General features: G+C 46.9%; 1 protein-coding gene across 3 annotated transcripts in view; it reads right to left on the reverse strand.

Moving 5' to 3' along the window:
* Positions 1 to 13,421, reverse strand: part of LOC147446206 (ARM repeat superfamily protein) — a 204,488-nt gene extending 191,067 nt beyond the window's left edge. For all 3 annotated transcript variants that reach the window (XM_086525470.1, XM_086525469.1, XM_086525468.1), the window contains exons 1-2: positions 13,295 to 13,421; positions 13,007 to 13,097 (exon numbers count right to left, since the gene is read on the reverse strand). In XM_086525470.1, the coding sequence (XP_086381596.1) occupies positions 13,007 to 13,097; positions 13,295 to 13,340 (137 nt within the window). In that variant the 5' untranslated portion in view covers positions 13,341 to 13,421. The remainder of the gene's footprint in view (positions 1 to 13,006; positions 13,098 to 13,294) is intronic.
* Between the last annotated feature and the right edge of the window lie 4,078 nt (positions 13,422 to 17,499).

Consider the following 17,499-nt stretch of genomic DNA (forward strand, 5'->3'; position numbering starts at 1 on the left):
AAGCCATTTGGCTTGGCCGTCTTGTGAGGACTTTTGGTCTTCCAACTCATGCTCCAGTGCTTGGTTGTGATAGTTAGGGTGTTGTATGCCTGGCTAAAAATGCCATGTTCCATGCTCGTACCAAACACATTGATTTGCGGTACCATTTTATACGCCAGGTGCTGGAAGATGGCTTTGTCACACTGACAAAGGTCAAAACACAGAATAACCCCACAGATGTTCTCACTAAGTGTCTCGCTAAGATACAACATCATCATTGCTTACACTTAGTGGGAGTTACTTAAAGGTACCACATCGGGCCTTTAAGTGGGAGGTTGTTGGGTCTAAAGGCCCTCTGGCCACTACTTGTACTTAAAGTGACCCTCATACTAGTACCCATATAACATCAAAAACAAGGCGTGTGATATTATTTGATCACGCTACCCCAACCTGCGTACGATTTCTCTCTCTCTCATGCTTATTCGTCTGCAAGAAACACCAGCGCTACCCTCTGTCTGTTGCAAGCGCTCCTTCACATCCTATGTAAGTTTAAAAGAGCCCTTGGTCCTCTCATTCTATAGAGCAGAGGACCCTGGGAGTGTACTTTCCCATGAGCGATAATAAAGAAATACTGAAAGGGGGCGCCAGTCTTTGGGGCCAGTGCATCTGGGCCCGAAACTCCGTGTCACAAATTGCTGACGTGTTAAGCCACTGAAGAACGGAGCCAACCTACAGATCCCGGTCGAGGGGCCTAAACCCTAAGAAGAACAAGCAGCAGAAGAAGTTTTACCAACTTGCAACGTCTTGTCGAGTGGCCTATTTTTAAAGACGAGTTCCCACCAACTTACGGGACCTCGTCCGATGGGTCCCAGGGAACCTAAAGCCATTAAAAAGCGGGACCAACACACACACACACACACACACACACACACAAAAAAAAAAAAAAACTCTAGTGTGGAGAATTGATGACATGGCAACCTATACGGATTTCTGCAATCTGTGTTGACTTGCTCACGTGGCAACCTATACGGACTTCTACAATCTGCATTGACTAGCTGACGTGGCAACCTGTACGGATTTCCGTGATTTACACTGGTTGATTTCCAGCGCCAGCTTTGTGAGAGCACGCGTGTGCGGAAGCGAGAGAGAGAGAGAGAGAGAGAGAGAGAGAGAGAGAGAGAGAGAGAGAGAGAGAGAGAGAGAGAGAGAGAGAAACCACAAAACGCTGGTGAGGGAAGAGGGGGCAATCAGGCCCCCGCTGACTACCAGAACAAGAGACCCTCAATACATCAGGTGATGGAAGTGGGTACCCCCTAGCCCCATAAATAGGTGCCCAAGGGGAGGTAGGGCAATGCCTGGAAAAATCCCCACGACCCAAGAAGGAAAAATAATATGAGGGCGCCCGAACAAGGTGGGCAGCCGTAAAGTGCAGACAAAATGCATATGCAAAGAGGGTGGCCAGCCTGGAGGCACACTAGCTGTACATGCATGCCCTAGACCTGTGAAGCAGCATAGTGGTGTAAATCTAACACCCCCTCTTAGCAGCTGATGTTGAACAAACCGTATGAAGCTGAAGATGTGAGGCAAATGATGAAGATGTCTGCTGCAATGTCCACTAAAGGACAATACTCCGGCGAACTTCACGAGTGTAGCAACAATCTCGGGTGTCCCGACCGCCAAGAAATCTCCATGGTAAAGTGCCGTCACAAGCAATGTAGCAAACTGCTGTACTCCGCCAATACAGGGTGAAGATACTGCGTGAAGATCTCGAACTGAGTGTGGAAACAACTCCTTGTCGTAAAAGAAGTGCCGATAGACCTGCAAGTGTCTTGCCCAATAGGACCTGTGGTGTAGTCAAACCTTCTGGAGAAACGGAGAAGCTTAGGAACCGTCATGAGAATGATGGGAAGCCTGTCAATGCATGAACCTGTAACCCAGTGTGGCCAGGTGGCTAAGCTGTGAAAAACTCCAGGAAGGCCAGATTTAGCAATTTGCGCCGTAAACGTCCTCCGAAACAAGACTAAGCAATCTACACAGTAGAAGCTACCGTAAGCTACAGCAATCTACACAGTAGAAGCTACCGTAATCAAGACTAGGCTGAGGTTATCCTCGCGATGGTTACTTGGAGGAAAAACGCTAGGCTGTGGTTTCTTGCTTGGAGAAAAACGCCACCAAGGGGGTTCTTGTTGAGAAGTTGCATGTTGAGCTTGTGCTCCTGCTGCCTCTTCTCCAATTAGTGCTAGTCTAGGTTTACTTATATACAAAACTTACTCAATTTGCCCTACCTACTTTCCAACATAAGTCACTTAAAAATAATAAGTGAAAAACGTCAAAAATAGGGAAAATAGGCTAAATGTACTGGAAAATTCCCCTGAAGGATTCTGATGGGAATGCTTATGATCATGCTGTGTGCAACCAGAGGATATATTTCTACACTAAGTGTCTAGTCATGCACGGTCTGCAAACAGACTCACAAAAGTGCCAGATCACTTCCTATACTAGACTGAACTGAACCCTGATCATGCTGTAGCTTGTCCACGGACACATAGGGTTGGATGTGTCACGTGACATCCCCTCCTTTTCAAAGTGAGGTACTAGTACCGAGTTGTATGGCGTCGAGGGAGATCGCCAATAGCATCCGGAATCCTAGAAAGGACTCTTCGCTGGCCCACTCTGATGTGTGGGTCATGCGGTACTTGAACTTCATAAAGGTCTACAACGCTTGCTTCTATGGGCCGCGCCGAAAGCGACAAAGTCTTATGTGGCTCCTTCAATGCTTCAACTTCGTCTAGAGTCATACTTCTTTCTTCTTCAAGAATCTCCATGGCTAAAAATTCCTGAAACCACTTCCAACACAAAAACATGAACATACCCATTCCATGTAAAGTGAGTGGAAAAACTCTTGTCTTTCTCAAAGACTGTGCATGCAATGTAGATGAACATAGAGACGGAGTGCCAAACTGTTCACCACACACGCAAACAATGAGATCGAATCTCTCTTCTGATCGAAAGCAAACAACTGTGGCAAAACACAATGGAAATGCGTATGCTTGATGCTCAATCTTTCTTGTGCTCTTTCTGAAACTGTGTCGTGCCAAGGAAGAGACATGGAATGTGACTTCCTTGAATGCATACGTTTCAGCTTTTCATTCATGATTAAAACGTGCTCAACGTACAATATGTCATGCCTAGAAAAAGGGATCACATAAAGACGATGACAAAAATACAAGAAACGATCACGAATGAAACACTCAAACAATGCGTGCGTACTAATCATGCGAACACATAGTACTTCCTGTGAGGGTTCTTTGGATCTAGGCTCGAGAGCCAAGATCGGTTCTTCATGAAGGGGTGCTTTGGACCTAGGCTCGAGAGCCAAGATCGATCCTTCGTTATTGATCGAATCTGCAACGAGGTTAGCTTCGCTAGAAAAAGCATCTACTAACACATCATCCTTGTGAACAATCACATCATCTTCATGCAAATCATCATGCTTGTGAAAAATCACATCTTGATCATGCAAATCATCATGCTCGTGATGTGAAACAGTGCTCTATGTATAGACTCTAGACTCCAAACGACGACGCTGGACCATATATCCCGAAGATGATCCACCAACGGCCCATAAATGTCAGCCACCTTAGCCAATCTCCAAAGTGAGTGGTGGTGGTGACCTCAGACCTGGCCACAATGTCCACTAGACCACCATCCGTATCCTGCCACATGTCACTGCCCAGCCCAGAGAGTCCGTCCAGTCTGAACCAGACTGAACCAACTGTACTAACTGAGTGTCCTGTGAAAGTGACATTGTAGCCTGCTACAGGTTGCCCGCCACAAGACCGCTCAGCGTCTCCGTGAGAGGAAATAGTCTCGGTGAGAGGAAATACTGAAAAACTAGGAAATAAAACCACTAGGTACCGCATTGTACATCTTTCTTGAAGCAGGCGCTAGGCCCAACCATGCAACAAATGATTGCTGCTGGCAAGAGAATTCAACACTTGGAGGAGTAGGTTTCTCTGCTCGAACACAGAATGGCGGATTCTTATGCAAAGATGATGACAGTTCAGGGCTGAATTGGGAGGGAAAGAGGGGTACGAATTGGGAGGGGGCTGAATTGGGAAGGGACTAATTGGGTAGTGGCCAATTGGGGTTGGGAGGGGCGAATTTGGGAGAGGGCTGAATTGGGAAGGGACTAATTGGGCAGAGGGCCAATTGGGGTCGGGAGGTGCGAATTTGGGAGAGGGCTTAATTGGGAGGGAAAGAGGGGAACGAATTGGGGGGGTGGGTCGAATTTGGGAGGGGGCTAAATTGGGAAGGGACTAATTGGGCAGAAGGCCAATTGGGGTTGGGAGGGGCGAATTTGGGAGAGGGCTGGATTGGGAGGGAAAGAGGGGGACGAATTGGGAGGGGGCTGAATTGGAAGGGACTAATTGGGCAGAGGGCCAATTGGGATTGGGAGGGGCGAATTTGGGAGAGGGCTAAATTGGGAGGGAAAGAGGAGGACGAATTGGGAGGGGGCTGAATTGGGAAGAGACTAATTGGGCAGAGGGCCAATTGGGATTGGGAGGGGCGAATTTGGGAGAGGGCTGAATTGGGAGGGAAAGAGGGGGACGAATTGGGAGGGGGCTGAATTGGGAAGGGACTAATTGGGCAGAGGGCCAATTGGGATTGGGAAGGGCGACTTTGGGAGAGGGCTGAATTGGTGAAAAGGCCGAATAGGAAGAGGGAGTAGGTGGACAATTGGGAGGAGGGGCGAGTTGGGGAGGGGGAAAGGGGGACGAATTGGGGAGGGGAAGGGACTAGTTTGGGAGGGTTGGGCGAGTTGGGGAGGGGAAGGGGGACGAGTTGGGGAGGGGGAGGGTAGGGTAGGGTTGAGGGGATAGAGGTAGATAGGGGCGAGGAGGGAGCAGACAACTATAATGAGTAGGGAATTTATCCAGCAGGACAGGCTCTGTGAAGGGCTTTCGCTAAACACAGATGATAGCTTTGTTCTGGTTGGAGAAGCAAACACCAATGGGGCTGATGTTTGAGGGGGGGTGAATTCCTGTAGAGGAGATTCCTTCCCGTTTCTATGATTCTTCATAGGCTCATCAAATTCAAAGACTTTCACCAAGGGCGTACCAGGAGCAGCATCTATGACCTTCAATCTTTGAGCTGTCTCACGCTCATTAGGTTTAGTTATTGTGGAAACATTGGAAGAGAGTGCACCTCTAGGCAAGGAGTGAATAGACTCCATAACAGGGCATAGATTTGGTAGCTTCCAACCACTCCAGCAGATCTTCGTCCAAACCTTCAGGTGTGGTAGGCTGTTTTTGTTCAGGGTTGGTTTCCATTGACAAAGAAACTTGCTACACCACGGGATCCATACCTCCTTCTAAGAGAATGGGTTGCATCGGGGAGCCAGAAGTATGTATCCACAAGGCATCATTTCCCCAATCATGAAGTGCTTTAGTGTGTCGAAGCCATGGTCTTCTAATGAGCAAGGGAAATCCGCCCTCAACCTGGGGAAGACGAACCACAACAAAATCCAAGTTAAAAGTAAAGTCTTGTACTTGCAGAGGCACATTGTCCACTATGCCCACTGGGTAGACTGTCCTCTGGTCGGCCAATGTAACTGTGAAGGGAGCAAGGCGAGTAGGCTGTAGACCTAGAGCTAACATAGTGAACTCGGGCATCAGGTTGATGCCAGATCCACCATCCACTATCACTCCTGAGAATTGCCGACCCAAAACGGACACTTTCAGGCGAGGGCTTCTATAATCAGTGAGTGGAGCAGCGGGATTGGATATCATATAGGATTCTGATGGTCGCACTGGGAGGTGCCCGCCACTAGGACCTGCTCCAGGGTAAAGTGACTGAATAACAACAAGGGTGTCACTTCTAAAACTCGCATCTAGTCGCAGCATGTCATAAAGGGACGCTTGTTGGAAGGTGTTCTTCAAGGTTGTCTCTGTTGTAAGCTTCTCTTTTTCTACCTGTTGTTCCTCTGGTACCTTGATCTTCTGTAGATCGGAAACTGCTTCCAAGAAGCTTCATCAAGATCGGAGAGCAAAAATTTGGATTCTTGCTTTCCACTGGGTGATGGCTTGTCAGCGGCTGAAGGCAGGGTATCCACTGTTGAGAGAATGTGTGGGGGAGTTGAACGTGTTGGAATACTAAGACCGAGGGCAGCTCTCTGGGTCCGAGTGAGGACACCCGATGGCTCCTCTACCAACTGCAACTTATTTTGAGGGGTAACCACGTGGGTAGAAGGGGGCAGCTAAGAAACGGTGCTAACTGCTATCAAATTGAGCTTGGGAAAGGCAAACTCATTCTGGCTTTGACTTGGGTTCGAAGCCGTGGATGCACGAGTTTTAGGGCAATCCTTACTGTAGTGATCCTTCGTTTCGGGGCAATGACGGCAAGGAGGGGACCCTTCGGGCAGAGGGCATTTGCTTTAGTAATGACTATATTCCCCACATCTGTAACACAAAATGGGCCGATTCACATGGTGAGTCGAAGGGCGAGGTGGTGCTTGCTCCTGGTACATGGAGTTGGAGGTGGAGGAATAGAAGTTTTGAGGTGATGAGGGAGCATGGGTATGATAAAAGCTCGGAGACGGAAAAGTACTTGGCATACCTTGCATAGGAGGGGCTGTCAGCAAAGGTGGCATATGGTGTGGATGGCCACAGGGAGAAACCATGTTGGATGCAGGTGTTGGCCCTTGTTGAAGAGGAGGACCAAGACTTTGCTGTATTTGTCGCAATCCCTTGAGGTAGTAACAGTCCTTGTCCTTATGTCCAGATTTTTCACAAAAGTGGCAGTAAACCCGAAGGGGGCATTCTTGTGGAGGGTGCCCTAGAGAGCGGCATGAGCTACACCAAACCGTAGCCTTAGTCTCTTGCTGACACTTGAGCTCTTCTAGCTCGCGCTTGATCTGTTCCAATGCCTCGTGATGTGGAGGCTTCTCCTGTCTAAGAGAGAAGAACCTCTCCTCTATAGGATCTCGCTGTAACTTTAGGGCTTCCAGTTCCCTGCGTAAAGAAGTTAATGGATCAATAGGACTTTCCGAAAACACAGAGGGGGTCTCTATGTGAGGGGAGTTGTTGAACAGCTTCCTAGCTCCCTCTATCCTAGTAGCAACTGCGATGAACTCCTCCAGAGTGGCGTCGGGTCGGAGACTCTCTCGGAGTTTTTGCTGAGAAGTTTTGAGAAGCGCCTTCTCTACCCACTTCTTAACCATAAATTCACCAGGTTGCTGGGAAAGCTTGGCAACCAGAGACTTGGTTTTAGTCATAAGTTCTGCAAAAGTCACCTCTGGCTGGAGCACCATGTTGGCCAACTCATCCAACACCTTCTCCTGGTAGTCACCTCGCCTGAAAGCTACAAAGAACTGTTGTCTTAAGGCTGCCCAAGTAGCAAAATAATTCTCTGCAAACTGGTTGTACCATTTATCTGCTAAGCCATCCAAGGTCAATGGAAAGAGTACCAAATAAGCATCTTCCCTGTTAAGACCACGACCCCTACAGAGAGATACAAACCTCCTTGCATGGTCGTCAACATCTTCTGAAGAGAGTCCTTTGAGTGTAGGGAACTTGATGTTTGCCTTGGCCAAAACGCTAGCCAACGGCTCCATGGCCCCTTGCTGAGCCTGTTGCTCAATAGCCTGTTGTAGCAGAATAGGAGAGAGCTTTACTGGAGAAGGTGATCTGGAAGATGTGGAACCGGATGGAGGAATGGGTGATGTCGTATGTGGAGGTATGGGTGATGAGGTTGATGGACTTCTGCTAGGTACCAAGGGTCGTCTTCTGTTGTAGTACTTCAGTGGGCTCAGTAGTGCACTTTGACGCTCGACTGACCTCCTTATGTGTCATGCAGTGACCACCCATCCAACCAAGCTTTGGGCAAGAAAATCTGTAACTGGTTGAAGACAGGTCTAGACTCTACTAGACCCAGGTTGGACGAGGGACGAGGAGGGACTAGACCAAGGACGAGGACTGATTGGACCAGGCTAGAGAGACCAGACCAATTGGACCAGGGCGAGAGAGGACCAGACCAAATGGACCAGGGCGAGAGAGGACTAGACCAACAGGCTACACAGTGCCAGGCAAAGTAGGTGAAGCTAGATAAACCCAACTAGCTTCAAGATTTGTACCTCACAGAGAGTGAGACTTCAGTTGACATCCCACCGTGATCGCCAAAATGAGAGCACCATAGCGCAGATAGTGTGTCATGCTCTCTACAGTGGGTGCTCCTCAGTGCAATGTGCGTGACAATCTCACTCAAACAGACTGAAAATAAGAAACAATAGACAACAACTGAGCTCGCAGAGACACAACAGCAACGGTAGACCACAACAAATGACTCGACTATCTCAAAGAACTGATATAGACTCTGGCGTGGCAGCACACTCAGCTCCAGCCCAGGACTCTCAGGTACAATGGGTTGTCGAGGCTCAGATGTGCAGGGATGGTGAATCAGTGCTCTGTGTATAGACTCTAGACTCCAGACGACGACGCTGGACCATATATCCCGAAGATGATCCACCAACGGCCCATAAATGTCAACCACCTAAGCCAATCTCCAAAGTGAGTGGTGGTGGTGACCTGGCCACGATGTCCACTAGACCACCGTCCGTATCCTGCCACGTGTCACTGCCCAGCCCAGAGAGTCCGTCCAGTGTGAACCACACTGAACCAACTGTACTAGTTGAGTGTCCTGTGAAAGTGACACTGTAGCCTACTACAAAGAGCTAAACCATGACTGTTGGGGAGTCATGTGACTGGTGGCTTCACTGTCAACAACCCAAGTACCTGACTGCCATGTAGCAAGAGCGTGGTCCGCCGTCGTGACAACAGCGGTCGCCCCCGCCGTCTCATGAGAGGCTACTACTGCAGTCGAGGCTGTTTGTTTCTCCCTGTTGGCCTCGTCTCACTTCTTCATTCTGCATTCTGACTCTCTATCCCCTTTCTTGTGGCAATGGTAACATTTGATGTCCTTGTTCCTCTTCTTCTTACCTTTACCTTTCTTGTTACCTCCTTGAGCTATCAAAGCTCCTTCTGCATCAACAGCACCTCCGGCTCGGAATGCGGAGTGTCCCTCAATCTGTCTAAGGGAAGGAAGAATCTCGTCCCAAATGGGGAAAAGGTACGTCCACATGTGAGCAAACTCTGAAAATAGGGATCAAAGCGTGGGGGAAGCTTGAATAGTAAGAGGCCAGCCATGCGTGCTGAGGTGATGTCGCCTCCGACAGAGACAAGGTCGTCCCAGAGTTCCCGTATGCGGCGGGTCAACCCATCAAGTGAGTTGAAATCCTTGAACCGGAGGTTGTACAACTCCCGTTCAAGTGTGATCTGTCTGGCAACCGAGGTCTCCTCAAACTGGTCAAGAATCCGTCTCCACAATGGATGTGCATGCTCCTCTTTGGAAACTTCCTTCGTGATGCGGTCCGAGAGGTTCATCATAAGAAAGGTGAAGACCCGTACATCCCGATCCACCCACTCGTCGATCTGGGCCTAAGTGGCGGTGGGAAGGGAAGGCTGAGTAGCCGAATGGGTGAAATCATTCAACCATTCCCAGAGTCGATGGTAGGCAATAATTGTGCAGACTCGTGTCCTCCACACAAAATAGTTGTGTAAATCCAACTTCTTCTCCTCAGCAAATTGGGTGAGGGCATAATTGTTGAATGTAGCGTTGGCACATGCCAACGTAGTCGCAGAAGCATCAAGTGTGATCTGTTTGGCAAACGAGGTCTCCTCAAACTAGTCAAGAATCCATCTCCACAATGGATGTGCATGCTCCTCTTTGAAAACTTCCTTCGTGATGCGGTCCGAGAGGTTCATCATAAGAAAGGTGAAGACTCGTACGTCTCGATCCACCCACTCGTCGATCTGGGCCTGAGTGGCGGTGGGAAGGGAAGGCTGAATAGCCGAATGGGTAAAATCATTCAACCAATCCCAGAGTTGATGGTAGGCAATATTTGTGCGGACTCGTGTCCTCCACACAGAATAGTTGTGAAAATCAAACTTCTTCTCCTCATCAAACTGGGTGAGGGCACAATTGTTGGATGTAGCGTTGGCAGATGCCGACATAGTCGCAGAAGTGGAAGTGGCCATAGTCGCAAAAGACGTAATGGCCCATTCTGGGACTGTTGTTGTCCCTTCTGCTTCGGAGTCGACATGTCACGTGCTCAGAGAGAAGTCCCAAAGGTAGATCGATAAGATCGCAAGTTGTCGATGAAGGTACCGTTCCCAAGGCTAGCAATCCAAGATAACCGCACGGACAACCACCGGATGGTGTCCTGACAAGTAAGGGATGGTTCAACCGCACAAGAGGTACAAATTCAGCGTGCTGTCCGCCCAAAATAACGCTACAAAGGGTGCTGAAAACGCTGCTCTAATAGAAATTTCAGTGTGCATGTACGCCACCAATCGGTGCGGGAGCGTCGTAGAGTGTCAGAGGAGAGGGTTCTCGCACTTTTCAACCGTCGAGAGGCTGAAAACAGAGAAGAAACAGCAAATAATAAGTACCGAAAATGGTGCCGATTGGGTGTAGATACCTGTCCAAGGTGTAGATCTACAAGTTCCAAGCAGTGTAGAAAACTCCTGAGTGTTCCTTGGCTGCTGCTGTAGGTGCACAAGATCAGCGTTTTATGAAAAACGCCGCAAATCACCAAAAACGCCACCAAAGCACGAAAAAACGCAACAAGATCTGCAAAACGCAGATCTGTCCAAAAACGCTAGGTTTTGCAAAAACGCCAGCAAATGTGTTGATGCCAGTTTTGTTGCGATTCTGCTGCAAGAAGGAAGCGCTAGGAAGAGGGATGCGGATCAGGGCTTCAAGTGCAAAAATGCTGTTGTTCTTGCAAAAAACGCTAGAGCTGAAAAAATGTTGATCAACGTTTTTGATATCCGCCACGATGGAAACCGGCAGAAGTGCTAGCGCTACCCTCAGGAGGAGAGATCAATGCAAATTCTCCATTGTTGGCGACTGATATCATGTGAGAGTGAGCAGCGGAAAGAGTGTTGAGCCACGCGCGCCAAAAACGCGAGAGAGAGAGAGAGAGAGAGAGAGAGAGAGAGAGAGAGAGAGAGAGAGAGAGAACGCAAGTGCTCTACAAATGATGCTGAGAATACACAATCTGTATGACTACAAGACCCTAAGCATTCTATTTATAGAATCTTAGGTTGAGGTAGGGCAAAAATGTGTAGCTGGTGGCAAAAACATAAAAGCCCAAAAATGGCTAAAAATGTTTGCACCCATCCAAGCTCAGAAAATGACCGGCCAGACACGTGCTAAAAGTGTCCGCCCATGCAATTTTCATGATGTGCGATGGATGGCCAACCCGGGACAATCACTAGCCGTACCCAGGTGTTCATCGGCAGCCTTATGTTTCTATGTCTTGTAACATGCATGTGTGAGCATTTGTGTTGCATTGTGATGTGCAAACCACTGAATATTCCTTATTGGATGAGATACTTATGGGAAACCAATGACCTTGGATATCAAGAGTTCCAATCTGGAATGAGACTCCTTATTGGATGAGATACTTCTGGGAAATCAACAACCAAGGATATCAAGAGCTCCGATCTGGAATGAGACTCCTTATTGGATGAGATTTCTGGGACGCCGACAACCGAGGAAATCAAGAGCTCCAATTCGGAATGAGAAAACTGATTGTCCCTTGGAATGACCCTCGGAAATTTTTGAGCTAACTTGAGTTGTTTTGCAGATATGCTATAATCGCGGACGATTACTTTCTTTCAAGAAGGGGGGATGTCACAAACTGCTGACGTGTTAAGCCACTAAAGAACGGAGCCAACTAAAGAACGGAGCCAAACTAAAGAACGGAGCCAACCTACAGGTCTCGGTCGAGGGGCCTAAACCCTAAGAAGAACAAGCAGCAGAAGAAGTTTTACCAACTTGCAAAGTCTTCAGAACCATAAGACTACCACGTCATCAGAACCGTACGACTTCCACGTCGTCACATCCATACAATTCTGTGAATTCTGTCGCAGATTCCAGCACGATTTCCAAGTGCCACATTGATAGCCCTCGGCACACTCTGCTCTCTCTGCCCTCTATTCTCTGTTCAGCTCTCTCTTCTCTACCCTCTACTCATTGCCTTGTTGCCAATATGGGACATGCCACGTCACAATTTGTGACGCTCTCTATTCTGTTGTTAACAATGTTCTTCAATAATCAGTCTGACTTGTGTATAAATGTGATGCAAGTAATGGGCCATGGCATAAAGAAATCCTCGTGAGGAGACTACTGTGATAAAGACATAAAATAAAACAACTTCTCTAAGGTACTACTTTTAGGTGTTCCTTGAGGCTTTAGAGACCCGCAGATCAGCTTGTGTCTTGCTTCTACTTGGGCTTGTGGCTCCTACCTTTGCCGTTTGGATGAACCTATGCAACCTTGATACAGTGAAGACCCCATGGATGATTCTTGCTTTGTGATGGCTTCTCTCTGGTGGTAGAGTCTCCTTTAGCACTTGTGTCATGTTTGCTTAAACTTGCAGCTTGTGGCAAGATAGTCTACTCCAAGGCTATGGCTTCTAAATCGACAATCATTCTTCCCGATGCATCCTCTCAACTGTTCCTTACCTTATGGCATTCTAGTCCTGTCCCAGGGGAGTTCTCCTATACATTGTGTCTTCTCGACTTCCTTGCAAGATCAGTCCCTGGTCCTTAGAAACCCTCACTCTAGAATCTGTCAAAACAATTCTTCTATTCTGATTCTAATTCAAAGAATTTGGGGCCTACTAGACCATTGAGTGAAGTTAAACAACATGGTGTAAATCGATACCCACGAGGTAGAAGGTTGACACCACCAAGCCATAGAGCAATCAACAAAGCCGAGTATCACTATATGGCTGAACAAAAAGCTGGCGCTCGATTATCCTAGCTTGACAAAGCCAGCATTGTAGAAAGTACTTAGCACTAACTATGCAGGATTCTTAGGATAGCCATCAGACGATTTCCAATTGTAATCAAATTTGGGCCAGCAAAAAAGGAACAAAAATAAAGAGCAAATGCTTTACCAGCGTGCATTTTCCTGCAGAGCCGTCGATGCAGCCTCTCGCACGTCTACCGAGTCATCGGCAAGGGCGCCCACCAAGACACGAATCACACCTAGGTAATGTACAATGAAAAACTATGCGATGAAATGTAAGAAACTAGACTGAAAGCAAGAGCAGGGGGATTGCGGTGATGGAAAGGAAACAAAAGTTTAGCAAAGAAGGGTGAAGAGCAGAGAAAAAAAAAACAACGCTGAGAGAGAATGAGAGAGAGAGAGAGAGAGAGAGAGAGAGAGAGAGAGAGAGAATTACCTGCTCTTGGCGAAGCTGGAGTAGTAGAGGGCGAAGCGGCAGCCATGGCAATGAGAAGAGTCTGGGCTCCCGATCTCGGTGTTTCCACACCTTTGACGCCGTGACGTGGCAACAGGATCTTACTCAAAATGGCGCCACGACAACGACAACTGTTACTGTTAAAATAAATTTTACTCTACGTGAAAATTCACTATGGCCTACATAAGGCCTTAGGCTATTGACAACAATTTCCTACTAAAAAGCTTCTTTGAGAAAAATAAAAAGTGACACTAATAGAGCACCCAAATCGTGGAGGTGGCTTTACGTAGAATCTGAATTAATGTTGAGTCAAAATAGAAGGAAAACTTACACCGCTACAGTTTTTTGGGGTGCTTTCTATTTTGATCAAAAAAGAAGGGAAAATTAAACCACCCCCGAAAAAAATCCTCTCTCTCTCTCTCTCTCTCTCTCTCTCTCTCTCTCTCTCTCTCGTGGGGAAAAACGTAGCGAGGAAAACGAATCTAGAGGAGCGCTATGTGTGTGTGTGTGTCGTGGGGGAAAACGTAGCGAGGAAAACAAACCTGGAGGAGCTCTCTCTCTCTCTCTCTCTCTCTCTCTCTCTCTCTCTCTCTCTCTCTCTCTCTCTCTCTCTGTGTGTGTGTGTGTGTGTGTGTGTGTGTGTGCGTGTGTGTGTCGTGGGGAAAAACGTAGTGAGCTGGAACACGAACCTGGAGGAGCTCTCTCTCTCTCTCTCTCTCTCTCTCTCTCTCTCTCTCTCGGAGTGCTAGAGGAGAGGTGGAAAGGTTAGCTACACTACATTGCTCAACAATATCTTGTAGCTATGAAGCTTTGCTCATGAGTAGCAATGAAGACACTCAAGGAGCGCTCGAGAAGATAAGGAAAGGGTAGCTAGTTTACACTGCTCAACAATAGCTAGAACTGATTGTAGGGTAGCTAGAATTTGAAGAAACTTACACCTACATGTCCATCTTTTCTTAGATAGGCAGATCCTCTCATGCGGGTGTCTTGTGGCACCAACTTAGCTTTGCAAAGTGCATGTGAGGGAGACACTTTGTCTCTCTCTACATCTCTCTCTCTCTCTCTCTCTCTCTCTCTCTCTCAAACATTCTATCGAACTCATTAGACTTTTTTTTTGTACTCGGAGATTTTATCGAATTCATCACTTTGCAACTTGTTTGGTCTCATAGGTCACTTCGGCCTTTTTGAAGACATTGATGTATTATATCATTTCATTTCATCATCATCATCTCTCTCTCTCTCTCTCTCTCTCTCTCTCTCTCTCTCTCTCTCTCTCTCTCTCTCTCTCTCTCTCTCTCCAACATATTTGAGAAATGTTTTATTACAGCGAATCTCGAAAGATGCTAGCTTTGTGATCGAAAAGAAAACAGGCTCACCTACAACTCTCTCTCTCTCTCTCTCTCTCTCTCTCTCTCTCTCTCTCTCTCTCTCTCTCTCTCTCTCTCTCTGTGTGTGTGTGTGTGTGTGTGTGTGTGTGCGCGCGCGCTCAATTAGGTGCCTACATGTAGGAGGTTGACAGCTTGCATCTCGTATCTGTTTCAAGAGCTCGCAAGAGTTCTCTCTCTCTCTCTCTCTCTCTCTCTCTCTCTCTCTCTCTCTCTCTCTCTCTCTCTCTCTCTCTCTCTCTCTCTCTCTCTCTCTCTCTCTCTCTCTCTCTGCGCAATCAGGTGCCTACATATGGGAGGTTGACAGCTTGCGTCTCGTATCTATTTCGAGAGCTCGCAAGAGTTCTCTCTCTCTCTCTCTCTCTCTCTCTCTCTCTCTCTCTCTCTCTCTCTCTCTCTCTCTCTCTCTCTCTCTCTGCGCAATTAGGTGCCTACATGTGGGAGGTTGACAGCTTGCATCTCGTATCTGTTTCAAGAGCTCACAAGAGTTCTCTCTCTCTCTCTCTCTCTCTCTCTCTCTCTCTCTCTCTCTCTCTCTCTCTCTCTCTCTCTCTCTCTCTCTCTCTCTCTCTCTGTAGCAGCATTTCCGAAGTGAACAGGTTCAACAAAATTGATTCTCATCTCCTATTTTACATACAATGTCTTCCGGCACTCGCAAGGGTTCTTCTTCTTCAACAAGGTCCACAACCATTGTGCAAAATGATCCAAAATCTCCTAAGTGTGGAGATAGCAACACAACCACCCAACCAACGACATCGGAAACCATGATCATGGCGTACTTGGTATCATTGCAAGAGACCGTAAACAAACAAGGCGAAGACTTACGAGCACTTGCAATGGAGAATGGCACACTAAGGGTACTTGTGGTTGAGAATGAGAATCTCAAGAGGACACTTGAGATGCAAACAACACGTTTGATGCAACTTGAAGAGGAAGTCAAGGAATGTAAACGCTCTCTTGTGGACTTGAATGCTTTGAAGGAGCGGATGAGCAAAGTAGAGCATGACCATGTATTGAAAGAGGAGAAATTTGACACTATGAGCCGGGATGTATGCGACATGAAAAATGTATGCACAAACAAGTCTTGGGCTGATGTATGTGGTAGCAATGTGGTTTCTAATTCCTCACTCATGCAAGCTATGGTTCAAACAAAGAATGTTGAGAATGTGGATATGGAGGAGTTGAAGGAACGGGAGCGACGTTCCAAGAACATTGTTATTCGTGGAATTCCCGAAGAGAAGTTAGAGACACCTCCTTCTCTTGCCATTGTTATTGAAGATTTCTTCAAAACCCACTTTGGCATGTCCGGAGTTATGGTCTATGGAGCACATAGAGTGGGGAAGCAAGGAGCTCCTCGCTCGGGAGAACGGCCAATTGTATGCACCATGCCGGATGAGACCAAGCGAAAGATTATTCTTGATAATAGTTGGATCTATTTGAGGGATACAAAATGTTTTGTATGTGAAGATCGCACTATTAAGCAACAAAATATGCGTCGCAAGGCATATGAGAAAAAGAATAATAAAAACAAGGAGATCTCTCATGAAGAAAATGTGCCCAAGGAGGAGGCAAGTCTCTCAAGCAAATAGGGATGCGTGACCTATGAGACCGAGTTACAATTGAAAATATGCTTTTGGAATTGTAATGGATACCCATGGAATGCGGGGGTTGGCATTGATGAACTAACAAGCAAAGCCGATGTTGTACTTCTTGTTGAAACTTGGGAGCATGATACACAAAGGATTAACGGCTTGGAGGATTACAATGTACATTCATTGATGTGGTCAAAGAATCTCAAGCAACGAAGAGGACAAGGAGGGTTAGCATGTATGGTTAAGAAAGGATTGGAAGATTTTGTATCAATTGTGAAAGATGAAAAGTACAAACGTTATGTATGGCTGAAAATTATGACACCAAAAAGAGCACCCATTTTTGTAGCCAGTTGCTACATTCCTCATCATGATTCTCCCTTTTATGCTTGCATAGATAGAGATCAACCATTTTCTGATTTGGAAGAGGACATTGCTTATTTCAAAGGTGAAGGTGATGTTATTGTATTTGGGGATATGAATGCTCGCACAAAAACATTGCAACATGATACTCAACAATTTGATATGCCATACATTTCAAGGGAGTTGGAGGAAGTTCACTTGTATGATCGTACTTCAATGGATGAGAAAGAGCCGGATCACTATGGAAAGTTACTTTTACACATGTGTAATAGCACGGGTATGCTCATTGCCAATGGTGTATCTTTGTGGAGTGGAACCAATGGATTTACATGTAGAAGACATAATGGGGATAGTGTGATTGACTATATGCTACTGTCTGAAGCCATCATGTCTTCAATGGACCCCGGAATGGACCCCGGAATCCGACCATCGCACCTTATGTATTGACCTTTCATGTGGAGAAGCAACTAAGCATGATAATCTCAGCCAAAGGAAAGAGAAGTTATCACTATGTATGGATTTCAAACGGGCACCAATGTACATTGAAATGGTTGAGCGAAAATTATGGATGACAAAGCTTCAATGTGATGCACCATTGGAAACTAAATGGGAAGCTTTCAAGAAAGCTATTTGTACTTGTGCGGAAGAATGCTGTGCCATAAAGCATCTCCATGGTATCAACAAAGATAGATCACGCAAAAGGTGGTTTGATAAAGAATGTATAGATAGACAGATTTTATTATCGTCCTCGGAGGTCAAATATGACCTATGGGACCAAAGTTACATGTGATGTAGTATGTGTATGACTGATGAGTGACTCTCGATGCTCCAAAATTGTAGTGATGAGAGT

Source organism: Adiantum capillus-veneris, chromosome 12 (assembly GCF_014529385.1).
Source record: "Adiantum capillus-veneris isolate H3 chromosome 12, ASM1452938v2, whole genome shotgun sequence".
Classification (NCBI taxonomy): Eukaryota; Viridiplantae; Streptophyta; class Polypodiopsida; order Polypodiales; family Pteridaceae; genus Adiantum; species Adiantum capillus-veneris.